Source organism: Chiloscyllium punctatum, chromosome 3, assembly GCF_047496795.1.
Source record: "Chiloscyllium punctatum isolate Juve2018m chromosome 3, sChiPun1.3, whole genome shotgun sequence".
In the NCBI taxonomy this organism is placed as follows: domain Eukaryota; kingdom Metazoa; phylum Chordata; class Chondrichthyes; order Orectolobiformes; family Hemiscylliidae; genus Chiloscyllium; species Chiloscyllium punctatum.
The window spans coordinates 51340324-51357232 of NC_092741.1; the positions used below are offsets into that span (position 1 = coordinate 51340324).

A 16909-nucleotide genomic window follows, 5' to 3' on the forward strand; every position below is an offset into this window, starting at 1 on the left:
AGTGCTGGTACTCTTAAAATCCACATTCAAAGAAAGCAAAATTAACTTTTTATTGTTCATCCTATTGTTGAACCACTAACAAGAGAGGAAATGAGTGTCAGAATAATCTAGGAGGACAAGGAGGAAACGTACATGTACTTAGGAGTTTTCAAATATGAGACAACATAATCACAAGGTGACACAGTGGTTAGCACTGCTGCCTCACAGCACCAGAGACTCGGGTTCATTTCCCGCCTCAGGCGACTGACTGTGTGGAGTTTGCACATTCTCCCCGTGTCTGTGTGGGTTTCCTCCAGGTGCTCCGGTTTCCTCCCACAGTCCAAAAATGTGCAGGTCAGGTGAATTGACTGTGCTAAATTGCCCATAGTGTTAGGGGAATGGGTCTGGATGGGTTGCGCTTCAGCTGGTCAGTGTGGACTTCTTGGGCCGGAGGGTCTGTTTCCACACTGTAAATAATCTAATAAACAAGGTGGAGTGTAGAGAGATAGATTGGAACACAGGGATAATAGTGTAGGAATGTTACTGCTATCTTTGCAGGGTTAAAACTCATCTAAAAGTCATAAACTAGCACAGTCATTCTAACAAAGCCTGTCTGTCTTGTTTTCTAAATCTCCCAGCTTCATAATCAGCTGTGTTTTCAATAATCTTAAGGATTTTCCAGACATCTGTCAAGTTTGCATGAAGAAAGTCATCATAATATCTAATTTTATTTTATGTTTATGACCTCTGGTATCAGTATCTTTGTTTGTTTTAAAGTAATTTTGAGGGTTTACCTTATCAAGCTATTTGACGCTTTAAAACCATCACCAGCACCCTCTGTAGCAATGTTAGAGATTGAACGTCTTAAAAAAAAATTCCTCTTGAAGTGGATGATTTGATAGAGATAATTAATAAATTAGGAACAATAATGCAACCTTTGCTTCTCACCAATATGCACACTGAAATGAGGAAATAACGTAGTCCTATTTTGTCACCTCTGTATGTTACACATTAAACAGGATTGCCCTAAAGTCTTGTGTCCATTAACCACAACCTCATTGCTCATCTCTTAGCAGGCAAACAGTTTAAAGATTAAATCCTATTCACTTTCAAATAGGCACTTATTGAAGTGGTAAGACACTCAACTTGTGCCCCTGCAGCATTTGGGTAACTACTTCATTGCCTCAAGCATATAGTTTTAAATATTAAAGAATTGCTACAGAACAACAGCAACAACATTCGGTCTTGCATTTTAGTCATGTTCCCTAAGAAGGTTTATTGTTACTTCCCTATGGAGTGGTGGGGACAGGAAAAGATTTGTTCTTTTAGACCTTAAATTTATCATTTGAGTATTGAAGTCAACAACTTAAAAATGGGAAATTTACCAAATCCTGCTCATTTCAATGAAAGTGATATAGAAGTGTGTGATTTCTATCTCAGAGAAATTTCATGATGATTTCCAAAAGGGATGTAATTCCCTTCTTTGGAATCTCTGTGAGGAAATATAACAGAAGATTTTTAAAACTTGGCATTAAATAATCATCAGGGCATAAGGGAAATTCAGACAAGGGAAGTCTTTGTAACAGAGGCTGTCAGATTTTCCTTCCATTTAAATGAGAGAGTATAAATTCAGATAATTTCTCTTACAAGTGTGCAAGAAGATTATTTAATGGTAAGATAGATAAGCAAAGATCTGTCTGATAGTTTGGAAAATGACTTTAGATTACTGCTTCTCCTGACCCCACCTAAAAAACCATAATATTAAATTTGAAATTGCCTATGATTTTCCACTGGTGAATATTGTCTCCAAGAAGTGTTTTAACATTTTCCTGATTGAAATGCCCATTTCTTTCAAAACTGGTATTATTTTAGTGTTGTGAAAGCTATAGGTAAAGTAATTGTTAACACATTAAAGTAGCACCGTTAATTTAAAACCACATTCCAAAGGAACTTAACCAGACAAAAATCAATATGAAAGCAAAGGAGATATTGTGAAAGGGTTACTACATTCTTAATTATCAAGGTGGGTTTTAAGGAGGTTGTTAAATGAGAAAATAAAAAAGAATAAAAGTATAAGGATGTCATTCCAGTGCTGAACGTTTGGCAACCAATGTTGTACTGAAAATATTAAACACTACATTTAACATTGGAAAGAATCTTCCATTATTTCTGCAGGAAAAGGTGCAGGAGCTTTAAATTTGATACCATAGTGCAATCCAGATTTTCTTGTTACAGTTATTATCCTCCACAAATGTATATTTTATAATAAAAGATGTTAAAATCTGAGACATTTCATTATGCTAATTCAGTTAGACAGATCCTCATTTAGATCACTTCCACCTAACTTTTACCTTTTTAACCAGCACAGTTGTATTGCTCTGCTCTGTTTAATTTTAAGTGTTATTATTGAATAGACATTGACTGCTATGTGATATTTTTCACAATTCACAGTTTCAATATCTGGAATGTATTAAATGGTTTGAAATTAGCAAAAATTCATTTAGTTTCTGGACTTGTAAAAAGAAATACTCATTCATCCTGCCCACGCTAGGCAGTTTTGAATGTATTGTAGCTGAAATACTCAATAAGCTAGTACATGTTTTAAATCTTATGGGACAACATGTGTCAACACATATTCTGTTTCTATATTTTCTCTGTTGCATATTCAGACAGTATATGCATTCAAAATAAAATTGGTAAATGCTTTATTCAAGATTAAAACTAATTGCTGAACTTGCTTCATGATTCAACTTCTGAGTAGTTTCCATATGGTGATAATTGTCCAAGTGAAATGCAAAACTATTTGTGCTATTACATGAACTGTACGCTCCTCAATGTAATTAATTAACCTTCTTTCATTGTGATATAACAAAGAAATCAATGGGAAAGAAATATTCTGTTTTTTTTAAAATGCAGATATCAAGGAATTAAGTACTTCTGAGATCATTCGTTAACCAAAAGCAAGAAGCTCTTAATATAACCAGTGTTATTTATATGTTGTTGTATTTATAACTAGTACCAGAAAATTAGGTGGATGAAAAATCAAGACTTCAAAATCATAAGCAATTGTAGTATTCTTCTTCTGTCACCAACTAATCTAAAAATGACCTGCAGAGTAACTCCAAGGGTGCCTTGGTATAAGCCATTTGCTGCACAGATTGAGATTTTCATTCAAGAAAGTACAGAAGTCACTGCGGGAATAGGTGGCCTTCTCATGTCAGCATGAAGCATGGTTTCCTTATTCACTCCATTCTGTTGCAGACTCCAAGAACAGTAGCTGGGTTACAGCGAGTGTTCATCACAGAATTGTCAATCACTGTCTCAACATTTGTGAGAGTAGATGTCTTTATTCAAAGACAGCTGGGCAAACCAGGGATACAGACTGGTAGTAAGCAATTTGCTTGGACTGCAGAAAACAAACAAGGGCAGGACATAGAAACCAGCCCTTCACATAGGAATATAATGGGTTATGGTGACCTTTTGCTACTCCATTGAATTCCATTCTCTGTTACACAAAAAGCCTCAGCCCCTGTTGTCAATTTACTTTAATTAGTGGCATGATGCAGATAAGAAAATGAACTTCACTTATGTTCTAGCTGTAACTATGTACTAGAACTTAACTATTTCTGCTTAAAATGACGAGGAAGTAAATGAAGTCTACTCTTTCTGAAAAGGCAAAAGGAATACATCCCTAACAAAAGCATAACCAAGATATGGCATTCTGTCAAGACTGATGAGATTTGAAAGCGTCAAAGACTCCTTGGTAAATAGAAGCCAGTGCACTTTGAAGCGCCTTAAAAAGAAGCAGGTCCCATAGAAAGAGATCAGAGGATAAATAAACCTGTAAAGGGTTTAAAGTAAATAACTACATTCCAAGGCTAGAATGTCTAAACATTTCAAAAGCTGTAGAATATCGCACTGATTGAGGACATTGTTGGCAGTCACATATTCTGAATTATAAATAAAATTTTGTTTTAAAGTTTTCTCTAATTTTAAGCAGAACAGAAATAAATAAAATTGTCTTATGATCTTAAGTTTTTCAGTTTTACTCCCAATACTCACCTTTTCTTTACAGCTCTGATACCTTCTGTGACACAAAACATTAAATCCTCACCCAAGTTCCATGAGCCTTGGCATCAGAAGCTCATCCAAATCTGTCCGACCTTATATTGCTATAAATATCGGAGAAAAGCAGAATTGATGTTTGAGGCCAAGATTAGTTCCCCCACCATCTTAATGTGTCCCGTCCCAACCTGGCTTTGCCATCAGAGCTTCCAATCCATCCCAAAAAGCCATGGCACGGCCATGATCAAAGTGATGTGCTCCACTAAATACTCATTAAATTCTCCCCTGGGAGTCTGTTTTTTTCACTGGTTCCTATATAAAGCAACCTGGAATGCTTTTCAATGCTCAAAACTGCATTTTATATTTGGCATGCATCCTTACAGCCAAGATATTCCATCATAAAGTCATGGCATATTTACAGCACAGAAGGAGACCATTCAGACAGCTAAGTTCATGTTTGTTCTTTCTGAGAGGAATTAAATTCTGTCAAGACCACTCATGATTTTGAATGCATCTACCAAATCTCTTCTAAGTTTCATCTCATGAGAGCAACTCAATCTTCTCCAAAGTATTCAAGCAACTGAAACCCTTCATCCCTGGAATTATTCTTGTAATTATTTTCTGCACCCCTTCTCAAGCCTTCACATCCTTCCAAAGAATGCTGCCAGGAATTTGATGCAGTACTCCAGCCATGACCAAACCATTGTGTTTTTAAGGTTCGTCATAACTTCCTTGCTGTTGTGTTCCATTTATAAAACCCAAGATCACACGTGCCTTTTTAACCATTTTCTCAATGTACCCTGCTAAAATCAATGATTTGTGTGCATATACGCTCGTTTCTCTGTATTCCTGCACTAACTGTTAGTGTCATTCATTAACAAACACCAGGGGGAGTCCTGGCATTTTTTTTCCCCATTTTTTTCCCCAAAGCAACTAAAGCCAATTGTGTGCTTCCAATTAAACCTGTTGGACTATAATCTGGTGTTGTGTGATTTTTAACTTTGAAAGCTAATTGTAGCACTCTTGCTTCTTGGCCTAATGAGTTAAACACCCCTGCTTAGACCAATAATCGATTTTGGTAACATTAATATTTTGTTTCTAGGGATGCAGTACTCTGAAAGCTAGTGCTTCCAAATATACCTGTTGGACTGTAACCTGGTGTTGTGTGATTTTTAACTTTGTTTCTTGGGAAGTTACTTTGCCCGTTTGCTCACAAGGAAACTCAGCTTATTGTTTTTCAGAAAAGCACAACATTTTCAGCACCATATTTCTGTATGAGGCATTCAAATATAACATTATTCTTTCTTAAAAATCTGTGAATCAGTACATGATTCTGTTTTATGGCAGATGGAACATAAATTAGGAGGAGGAGAAAGCCATTTGGTCTCAAGGACCTGGTGTGCCATTTGGTAAGACCATGGTTGATCTGATGGTAACCTCAACTCCACTATCCTTTGTACCCCTGTTGAGTCCATGTTAGTCAAGAACCTATCTATTTTAGATCAGAGTGATGCTGGAAAAGCACAGCAGGTCAGGCAGCATCCAAGGAGCAGGAAAATCAACATTTCGGGCTGCCTTCTCCTCGGATGCTGCCTGACCTGCTGTGCTTTTCCAGCATCACTCTGATCTAAACTCTGTTTTCCAGCATCTGCAGTCCTCACTTTTGTCAAAGAACCTATCTATCTCTGCTTGCAAATATTCAGTGATTTTGTCTCCATTATTCTCTGAAAATGTTGAATTTGATTCATTTTATCACATGTGAAATGATGATGATTGCAGAAAGTTTTAACTGTAAAACAATTGAAATGTAATTGATCAATAATAGCTTGAATCTGTCCTAATTGTTGAGTGTGCAATATAATCAATGTACCTATGTAACGGCATGAAAAGCATAGCCTCCCTAATGTCAGATGTCATGGTCAGCTTCTTTATCTGCTGTCATGTGCTGTTGAGAAGACTTCCACAAAAACAAATAAGTAATTGCCTTCCTTTTGCTTATTTTCTTTTCGTTCTTTGTGATATACAAATTGCTGAGTTTGCACCAAAAAATTACTTTGAGATTTTCAGAAGAGCTTTTGAGTTTCATCTTCCCTCCCCTTACATTTAAGTTTAGAAAGCTGTTCCCAAAAAAGTACTTAGAACTAGTTGGGGCCTATTTTGATTTCTGCTTGTTAAAATTTTGAAACTATCACTTTGTTACTGTTTTCAGAATTTCGATTGAAACATGCATATATTTTAAATGCATCTTTAAAAAAAGGTAAGGCAGGTAACAATAACTATTTGCAAGCGTATGTTCCCAGGCATTATTTGTGCACTAAAATATTGTAAGAACAGGTCAGAATCTTGATTAAAAGTACTAATCAATAAAAAATTTATACATTTTAACAGCAACCATAGGATCATTAAGAGTCTTCTTTCTGATTAGACAATGAAAGTGAATGTGAAAATGCATTTTTAAGTGACCAGTAAAATCAAGTAGCGAGGTAGTTAAGCAAGAATTTGGCTCATGAGAATGCTTTCTGGCTTTTTATTGTGAGTCTGTAGTTCTTTTTGAAGAGTATGTGCCCAACATGTATTTGCAATGAGCAACAATATCAATATCAAATTTCATGGTTTTTCAAGTTTTGGTTAAGTATCGAATTGATTAGAATACCAAATCAAAATGAGATCTAAAATTTCTTCACTATCTCAGTTTACTTTATTATTTAGTCCAGTGTGTTTTTCTTCTTGTGTGTTCATTTGCTCTCCATATTGTTAATACTCATAGCAACTAAATCTTCCAAATCTAAGGTCTAGTTTGTTTTCATTTTTCTCAGGATGCTACTGAATATGCAGACCTTCCAGTGCGCCACAATGAAGACCAACTGAATAGTGATCTGGCTAAGCATCTTCCCCTTGAAGTAAATCCACATTCATTTGACAGTGCAAATACCAAAGCCCACCTGCTGCTTCAAGCACATTTTTGCCGAGCTGCCTTGCCATGCCCTGACTATGCTACAGATACCAAATCTGTGCTGGACCAGGCCATTCGAATCTGTCAGGTAGGAAAGCTAAATATTGTCAAACTATTCAAGTAACAAAGAAGGTTGATGAGGGCAGAGCAGTAGATGTGATCTATGTGGACTTCAGTAAGGCGTTCTACAAGGTTCCCCATGGGAGACTGATTAGCAAGGTTAGATTTCATGGAATACAGGGAGAACTAGCCATTTGGATACAGAACTGGCTCAAAGGTAGAAGGCAGACGGTGGTGCTGGAGGGTTGTTTTTCAGACTGGAGGCCTGTGACAAGTGGAGCACCACAAGGATCAGTGCTGGGCCCTCTACTTTTTGTCATTTACATAAATGATTTGGATGCGAACATAAGAGGTACAGTTAGTAAGTTTGCAAGTGACACCAAAATTGGAGGTGTGGTGGACAGCAAAGAGGGTTACCTCAGATTACAACAGGATCTTGACCAGATGGGCCAATGGGCTGAGAAGTGGCAGATGGAGTTTAATTCAGATAAATGCGAGGTGCTGCATTTTGGGAAAACAAATCTTAGCAGGACTTATACACTTAATGGTAAGGTCCTAGGGAGTGTTGCTGAACAAAGAGACCTTGGAGTGCAGGTTCACAGCTCCTTGAAAGTGGAGTGGCAGGTAGATAGGATAGTGAAGAAGGCGTTTGGTATACTTTCCTTTATTGGTCAGAGTATTGTGTACAGGAGTTGGGAGGTCATGTTGCGGCTGTACAGGACATTGGTTAGGCCACTGTTGGAATATTGCGTGCAATTCTGGTCTCCTTCCTATCGGAAAGATGTTGTGAAACTTGAAAAGGTTCAGAAAAGATTTACAAGAATGTTGCCAGGGTTGGAGGATGTGAGCTATATGGAGAGGCTGAACAGGCTGGCGCTGTTTTCCCTGGGGCGTCGGAGGCTGAGGGGTGACCTTATAGAGGTTTACAAAATTATGAGGGGCATGGATAGGGTAAATAGATAAAGTCTTTTCCCTGGGGTTGGGGAGTCCAGAACTAGAGGTCATAGGTTTAGGGTGAGAGAGGAGAGATATAAGAGAGACCTAAGGGGCAACCTTTTCACGCAGAGGGTGGTACATGTATGGAATGAGCTGCCAGAGGATGTGGTGGAGGCCGGTACAATTGCAACATTTAAGAGGCATTTGGATGGATATATGAATAGGAAGGGTTTGGAGGGATATGGGCTGGGTGCCGGCAGGTGGGACTAGATTGGGTTGGGATATCTGGTCCGCAGAGACAGGTTGGACCGAAGGGTCTGTTTCCATGCTGTACATCTCTATGACTCTGTCATTCCTACCAAAAGAAAAATTGCAAACTTAAGCTTTTTCAAATTTTTAACAAATGTTTAAGGGATTGTTCTGGCTCATTTAAGTTTGAAGGTGGTGTGTTCTTTTACGTCTTTGCACCTTTCTGTGCAATGGAAATAAGTTTGACCAATTTGTCTTGTTGATTTTGTGACCAACACAAGTTTATTTTGTCAGGGTAGCATTTAAAATCAAGAATTCTAAATCTGGTTTACTGTCTAATTACTTGGTTTTAGATTAGAATAGTGAAGAGTTAATGCATCTGGATGTTAGAAATGATGAAAGTGCAGTTAGTCAAATAGGTGACTGATTTGTTAGACTTTCCAGAGGAATGTCAAAGGAGGATGTAGGCTCTTTTATTTTCCATGTATTGTTATTATTAAAGTTAAGATAAGTGGAGCAAGCAACAATTAGCCATTGATAAAGAGTGCAAAAGTGTACAAAGACAATGTTCCCTTTACAAGTTTAACAAATTCTGTATTTAAGGTGATGCCAGTATGCTTTTTAAGACATGGATTCTGCAGAATTTTCCTTGCCTGATGAAGCTATATAATTTAGATTTATAGAGCAAATATACGTGTGCAAGTAAGAAGGAGCAAGCCACTTTCTTTGTTGATGTATTAAGTTTATGTTGTGAAATTATAATTGATTTTAATAGTTGTGGAACCATAGCTCCAACAGCAATTTATACTTTCGCTGAGCATTAATCCAAGGAGAATGAGATAAGGTGATGAGATGATAAACAATATCCAAGCGACAAGTTTTGAAAATAAATTAGCATCATGCACTGCCTTTAACATTGAAAAATGACTCCAGGCACTTCACAAGAACATAATGAAAAAGCAAGAGAAAAGAGATCAGGAGATTTGATTTGAAAACTTGGCTAAAAAGGTCTCTTTTAAGCAGCGTCGAAAAGAAGAAACTCGAAGAGAGCAAGGGTTTTGAGAGAATTCTAGGCTGTGGAGTCTGCTACTTGTGGGACAAGGAATAGACATGAGGAATGTGTGACAACCTTTGACCCAGAAGAAAAAGTAAATTGATGAATCCAGAGGATAAGAATTTATATATCAGGGATTTGTCCTTGAATTCCAATTCAGAGCTACCCTTAACCAAAAGCCAAATTTTTTGCCATCAGTCAGCAATGTTCGTCTTGACTAAATTAACCGAGCCTGGCAAATTATAAAACCTTTAAGCCTAACACAGGTTGTGATTGGAGACAACCCAGTACAGAGTTTGAAAAAGCAAAATAAAGATTGCAAAACCATGTTACAGATCTTTAACCAAGAATCCAAAGGCTGTTATAATGGATTATGAAGTTGTAAATGTTTCCAACAAAAGTTTTGCCTGTGTATACTGAAATAACATGATTTTGGATGCCACGTAGAGAGTTTAAAGAGCAGTGAATGGTAACAGTATCTTAAAGACAAGTGAAAGTATTCAGTTTTAGTAGATTGTAAAATGAGTGTTAATGTATCGAAGTCTGGTTTATTTTGAAATAAAATACGCAATTGTTTTTATCAGTGCAACATGTAATATGCCAGTTGATAAAGTGGTTATGATGTTGGATTCGCAACATTTTGAACACAGTTGTAAAGAAAGTTTTAGCATGGTAAAACTTGATTTTGTGATGCCCTTTGACTCAGAAGCAGTATAGTCAGGGAAATTTGTAATTTCTTTAAAAATCTGTGGAATCTGTCGTTGTTTTTAAGAATGTTGGAAAAGGGCTTTTAAGAGTTAGGACAAGAATGAATTGCATTTTCTTAGATAATAAGAGATATTGCCAGGAAGGAAGTTGAGAAAGAATTTGTGTGGCTGGTAGACAAAGGCAAGCTACAAGTATCAACAGACAGATGCAGACACAAAGAGAAACAGGCAGAGAGAAAGCAGAACACTGAATTCTTGTGAGGATAGCAAGCAAGTCACTGTCAAGATGAGGTCATTTTTTTTTCTGTTTGTCAGTAAAGAAGACAAACAGAAGGTAGTGTTCAAGCTAAATAACACTACCTTCAAGAAGGTCTGAAACCTGAAAGGCTGTGCAAATGTTTCAGATACTAAATCTCAGGATGTTTTGCCAAAAGTGAACTGGGGAATCACTGGTCAGTTGAAGAGAAGCTCTGGAAATCTAATGCCATCAGCACTGTCATGACCTGAGAGATTGAGGGTTCATCGAGTGTGTATTGCTTATTATAATCATGCCCTTGAACGTTGAAGGTGAAAGTTGTTGGGTAGGCCTCTGACTTACCCTGCATGAATGGAGTGTAGCATATTGTGTAACAGTGTAACCACAGACTGTCACACATTTGCAGAAGGAGGTATACGTTTACTTCTGATTGCATAAACTGTACCTTTTTGTTGTATTAGTTTAAATTTAGGTTTAGTTTTTCATTTGTGGTATGATTTATCCGTGAATATGTTTAATTTATTTTGGTTTTGATGTTTGTTCAAATAAGTCACAATAAGTGAAATTTTTTCACCTTTTTAAATTTGAGAGTCATTTGATAAATTTTGATTTACAGATTTCCCTCCGGGATTGTTAAAATAAAATCACAAGGCATTAGGTTTAGAGGAGCATAAGTTACAGGGATGTTTTAATACTGAATAGAACCAATGTCTTTGATTTTAATGCAAGGATTACATTTTTAATTTGAGGGTCTAAACTGTAAGGACCAGAGTGATGAACAGGAGGAGGTGATGAATGTAACAGGAGTTTGGATAAAGGTATTGTGGGAGGATGGACTGGCGGAAGACAACAAAGGCATGCAAGAGGGTTTCTGTAGTTGATGAACCAAGATGCAGATGGAAGCACTCAGTGTTACAGACGTAGTAGTGGGCAATCTTTGTGATTGTTAAGGGCATCATTACTGAGCTCAGGAATATAATTTCGTTCACATATGTTTAATTACTCATGGCATTGTCTGCCAAGAACCAAGATCAACTGCATTTCTGAGATGGCATGCAGTTTGAACATTTGGATGAGGAACCGCAGTATAATTCAACTGCAATTTTAAAGATCGTGTTTTTATGTTTCTATTGAAAATTCAGAAAAAAACAATTTTGGATGGAAACAACTTCTTTTGAACTGCAGTTACACCTTCCTCCCAGTGGTGGCAACGCAACATTGATATTTGATAAGATGAAATTAGAGCATGAGAAGTTTACTTCATTGTAAATATAGATCATTAGAATTTATTACTGAAAATGTTGAGAAAAAGGAAAGTAGATAAGTAAGCATTGCTAAAAATAGACATTAAATCAAAACATTTTGCCTTGCATTCATTCAGATTAAAATGTAGTGAATCTAAAGTTAGGGAGTGAGCAATAGTTTAACCACCATGAGAAGGGAATGCTGATTGCTTGGACTATGATTGGCATGGAAAAGCAGCAGGAACTACTGTCCATCCTAGTTAACTGATTAAATTCAAACCAGACAAGGCCACTCTGGCTGTTAAGGACTAGACATGGGAAGAGACAAGAAATAAAAGGGAAATTGTGCCATGTGACTTGAAACCAAATAATAAACACCATGTCACACTTCAATAAACTCCATTCATGAAGAATGAAGAAATGATGAACATAAGAATGGATTTGAAATATAAATTGCAGTTACTGGATTTACTACATAAAGCGCAAACATAACACTGACATGCTTTATGTTATAAGTTAATCTTAAAAATATAAATAAAGGAACTCACTTAATAAATATCTTTCTGTAGTATTCAGAAAACACATTACATGACACTTTTATTTTTTTTAAATGCATTAAATGATCCAAAAATAAAATACTTAAGCAATGTTAAGAAAAAAAAGGATTTTTTTTTACTCTTTTAGGGAATGTACATGTCTCTGACAAGGCTAGCATTTGGTTTCTATCCCAAATTATCCTTGAGAAGGTGGTTATGAACTATCTTCTTGAACAAGTGCAGCCAGTCTGGTGCAGGTATGCCCACAGTGGTGATAGAAAGGGAGTTCAAGATTTTGATCCAGTGACAGTAAAGAAATGTGATGGAGCTTGAAGTCTGGCTGATGTGTGATTTCCAGGTCATGTTCCCATGTTTCTACTGCCCTTCTCTATGGTGGAGGTCGCGGATTTGATAGGTGCTTTCAAAGGAGTAAGTTGTTGTGCATCCAGAAGGTCAGGCCGCATCTGTAGTGAGAGAAAATTAATGTTTCAGGTCAGTGATAAAAAATAATTTGTTTGGAGCTCACCATGTTGCAGATTCTAAGTACACTTTCTGGCATTGTTTGTTATATCTAATTATATATTCAATTTCCTAAGGGTTTTTGTGGCTCAGTGATAATGTTCATAGCTCGGAGGCAGGAAGTCCAGATCCAAGTCCCATCTGATCCAGAGGTGTATAATAACACTACTGAACAGATTGGTTCGAAAATATCCATATCAAGTTGCTGTGCAGTCTGAAGCATTTATGAACTTTCCACAATCTCAAAATTAAAAGTGGACTTAAGTTATACGTACTTAAATACGTACTGGATTCAATACAAAGTCACTACAAGCAATGGAACCTCAAGAAAATGGATAATCCTAACGAATGCCTCAGGGATATTGTAGTCATGTGATCCAACTCAGAAATTCATTTACTCTCTTCAAATCTAAGATGGTTTAATCTTTAAAGTGCAGACTATGCTTTATAACTGGTAGTAAAGTCCACATACCTCTAATTGAGTACATGATCCAGTGCCTCAAACCACTGCCTTTTATTACACAGTTTTATCCCCACTGCGCTGTTCAATCACAGAGGCTGTAGATTCTAGTGTGACTTAGAACTGAGGGTTAGGAAACATATCGTGTTGGGAAGAATAGCTAGCCATTAATGTTAGATGAAAATTATCTCTATGCTGGTCAAAGATGCGGGCAATGAATGTGACCATTCCAGTTAGCTGAACCCTGAAGGTTGCTCATTGTTGACAGCAATTACCATCTTGCATAATGTCAAAATGCCAAGAGTTAGATTGCTGTGTCCCTTGTCTGAATCAGTCTTCTTTGATAACATTATTTTAACTCCTCACATACAACTATTGATGAAAATATACAAGTATAATAAATTAAAAATGGAATAAAAGCAAACACCAATTATGCCCACTAAACATGGCAGCAGTGATATTGTTTATGGGTAAAAACAAGGACTGGAGATGCTGGAAACTGGAGTCTAGATTAGAGTGGTGCTGGAAAAGCACAGCAGGTCAGGCAGCATCCGAGGAACAGGAAAATCGTGTGTCTAGAGGCCAAATTATTACTTTTTATGCTGCTGATGCAGATTTCAATAAGTTAAAAATTACTGCAGCCACATTATATGACAGAATTTTTTCCAAATCGGAAAAATGGGAATCAGTTTAGTGTGTATTCTCCTTAACAACAACAAGACGTATTTATAGATAGTACAAATACTGAAATGGGATTAATCTGGGAGATTCTAAACCAATTGAATAATTTCAGCATATAAGAACCAAAATGTATAAAATATCATCCCTTTTTATAATACCTCCCAAATCTTTTTGTGGCATTAAAAGCTAATGGAAATTTCCTTTTAAATCTATTACACTGAATGCTGGACCGCATAACAGTAGAAACTGGTGTCTTAGAAACTAAAGAAGAGGTCTATTTTGGAATCAGAGGAAAGGCTAGAGGTGTAGAATAGTTAGCATAATTTACAGCCAGCTGCAGTGACATGGAAACCAACTACCTCATAAAAGATGTGTGTGCAGGGCTTTCTAAACTGCTGTCCAGGGAATCGCCTTGTTTATCATTGCACAGAAAAGCTGAAGTGCAAGCTTACGTATCTGCTACTAATTGTCCATGCATGTCCTATGCTTATAAATGTCTCTCTTCTGTCAAACTGTGGAAATCAAGCTACTGTTGATTCATGTAGCCTTTAACTCACTTCCCAGCCCCCTTTATTCCAACAAAATCCTTTGACATTCCTAACTGTTCACCTTCATTTACCCAACACTCCTGCTTCAAATATTTGTACATATGCTTAATGTTTATTGCATTTCTTCTATTTATTCCTCATGTCTGAACAAGTTGCCATTGCAAAAATATTGCTACAAGTCGCACGTTTTGAAGTTATCACCTTGAAAACCTTAAAAAGAGTTTATTTTGGAAAGGATAAAATGATAAAGCTTTAGAGTACTGAACATAATTTATAGCCAGAAATTACTTTGAGAATTTGTCAGAAGAACTTAATGCAGTTGACCAATAGGGATCTTAGCAAAGAAAAATTTGCAGAAAGCTAGATACTCTGTGAAAAGAGGAGGGGACATTTGTCCTGTAACCTCAGTTTACAAGATACAGTGAGCCACGGCACAAAAACCAGCAAAAAGTCACATTGTTCAGATGTATTCAGTACAAGACAAGCCACCACCCTCTTACCTCATTCTCAGCTCTGCCTGTCTAGAGAGAGGGCTCTAATACAGTCTCCTGGCCATACACCTATTAAAAATGACTTAAGCATCCAGATCCTGTCATGTTACATCTTTGTTTCACTAATATGGAATGTATTTGCTTAACAGTAAAACACACGCACGCACACACAACACAAAATTGAAAATCCTGAAGTACTCAGTATACCTAGTAACATTTGGTGGGGGGGGGGGGGGGGGGGAGGTGGAGGTGGTGGAGAGAGAGTGAGAGATGTGGTGTTGAACATTTAAGACAAATGACCATTTATCAGATCTGGGAATATTTAAAGATGTAACAGTTTTCCATCAAGACAGCGATGGAGAGAATGGGTGGAAAGTACAGGAGAAAACTTAGTGATAGGTTGATGGACAGGACATTTTAAATGACAAAACAGATGATGGTGATAAGCAAAAGGTGGTAATGAAGTGTCAAGAAAGCTTCAGAGCCGGTATAAATGGGGAAAGCGGAATCATCACTAATAACTGCAGTCATGGGCTGTTGAATCTGTGACAGGTAGTTTATGGTGGTGAGGGCTATACCGTTACTCTGTTTTGCTGGTGAAGCAACAAACTCACAGGCCTAGTCTCACAGATATGACCTTCAGGACTCAGAAGTGATGCTACTGAGTCTTTGTGATAAACTTGAAGTTTCTCATTGAGGGTACATTCTGTGCCCTAGCTACTTTCAATCTTTCCTGTAAGTGGTGTTCGATATGGGCATGTACTGATTCATCAGCTGAATGAGGGCTTAGGTCATAACATTATATTAAAAAAGAGCAAGAAAAGGCTATTGACGCCTTGAACCTGTTCTGCCATTCAGTAAGATCATGGCTCATCCCATTGTAACCTTAACTCCACTTGTCTGATTGTCTCCCAGAGCTATTCACTCCTTAGTTAATTGATGTCTTCCTAAATCAATTCTTGATCTTGGAGCTTAATTCTAAAACACAGCCTGAAATATATTCAGTGAGTCAGCTCTACAGGAAGGAGAATTTCGAAGGCTAAAAACATTCTGAGAGAAGCAACATCTCCTCATCTCTGTCTTAATTGGGAATGCCTTATTTTGACACTATCTCACCTAGTTCTAGATTCCTCCACAAAAAACAACACCCTCTCATTCTTCTAAACTCCAATGAGCAGATATAGCCCTGACCTGTTCAACCTTGTCTTGTAAGTCAAGCGTTCCTTTTAGGAATCTGCCTGGTGAACTTGGTCTGAACTGTTTCCAATGCAAATATATCCCTCCTTAACCAAGTAGACCAGATCTGTACAGAATATTCCAAATATGAACTCGCCAATGTCCTCAACAATTTGTGGCAAGAATTGCTAACTTTTATACTTCATCACCTCCATCATAAAGGCTAACATTTCATTTGCCTCCCTAATATTTTGAATGCTAACTTTCATGATTCATGTACAAGGACATCCAGAATTATCTGATTTTCTATTCTTCCTACTAAAGTAGACATCCTGTCTCATTCCCACTATTCTTTTAACACTCAAAAAATACCGTTCGTAAGTATAAGGATGCATCTTTTCCACCATTTTATCCATTCTCTTTGCTACTTTATCACAGAATTCTATCTGGTTAGTCAGCAATGATTTGTCTTTTAAAAATTCCATGCTGGCTGTCCCTTATTAACCAGTACTATTTGAAATGAAAATAATTTTGTCCTTCACAATGATTTTTAATCGCTTTTCCACTACCGAATTTAAACTTATTGGAGCTATTAGGTTTATCCCTCCATTTTTAAAGAGGGAATTTAACCCTTAAGAACTTGTTTGTCTTTTTGGCATTGCTGGATATTTGAATCATTTAAAATCTGTTTATCACAAATCATACAGTGAGCTACATTGAGTTATGTTGACCTCTTTATTCTTAAAAAAAAAGTGATAATGGGAAAATGCTACCATGTCAACTGAAAGCAATATTTATTATGTACCAGGAGTAGTGTTATTTTCTTTCCCAACAAAACAAGAGGCTGACTGAGAGGAGGTGGGTTCAAAACTGAGATGAGGAGAAACTGCTTCTCTCAATGGATAGTGAATCTGTGGAACTCACTGCCCCAGAGTGCAGGCGAGGTAGAATCAATCAACAAATTCAGAAAGAAAATAGGTGTGTTCCTGATGAAA

At 37.0% G+C, this 16909-nt stretch overlaps 1 protein-coding gene across 3 annotated transcripts in view; it reads left to right on the plus strand.

Annotated features, from left to right (window-relative positions):
• Positions 1–16909, plus strand: part of ascc3 (activating signal cointegrator 1 complex subunit 3) — a 550255-nt gene that overhangs the window by 484990 nt on the left and 48356 nt on the right. For all 3 annotated transcript variants that reach the window (XM_072553139.1, XM_072553156.1, XM_072553148.1), the window contains exon 37: positions 6861–7085. In XM_072553139.1, the coding sequence (XP_072409240.1) occupies positions 6861–7085 (225 nt within the window). The remainder of the gene's footprint in view (positions 1–6860; positions 7086–16909) is intronic.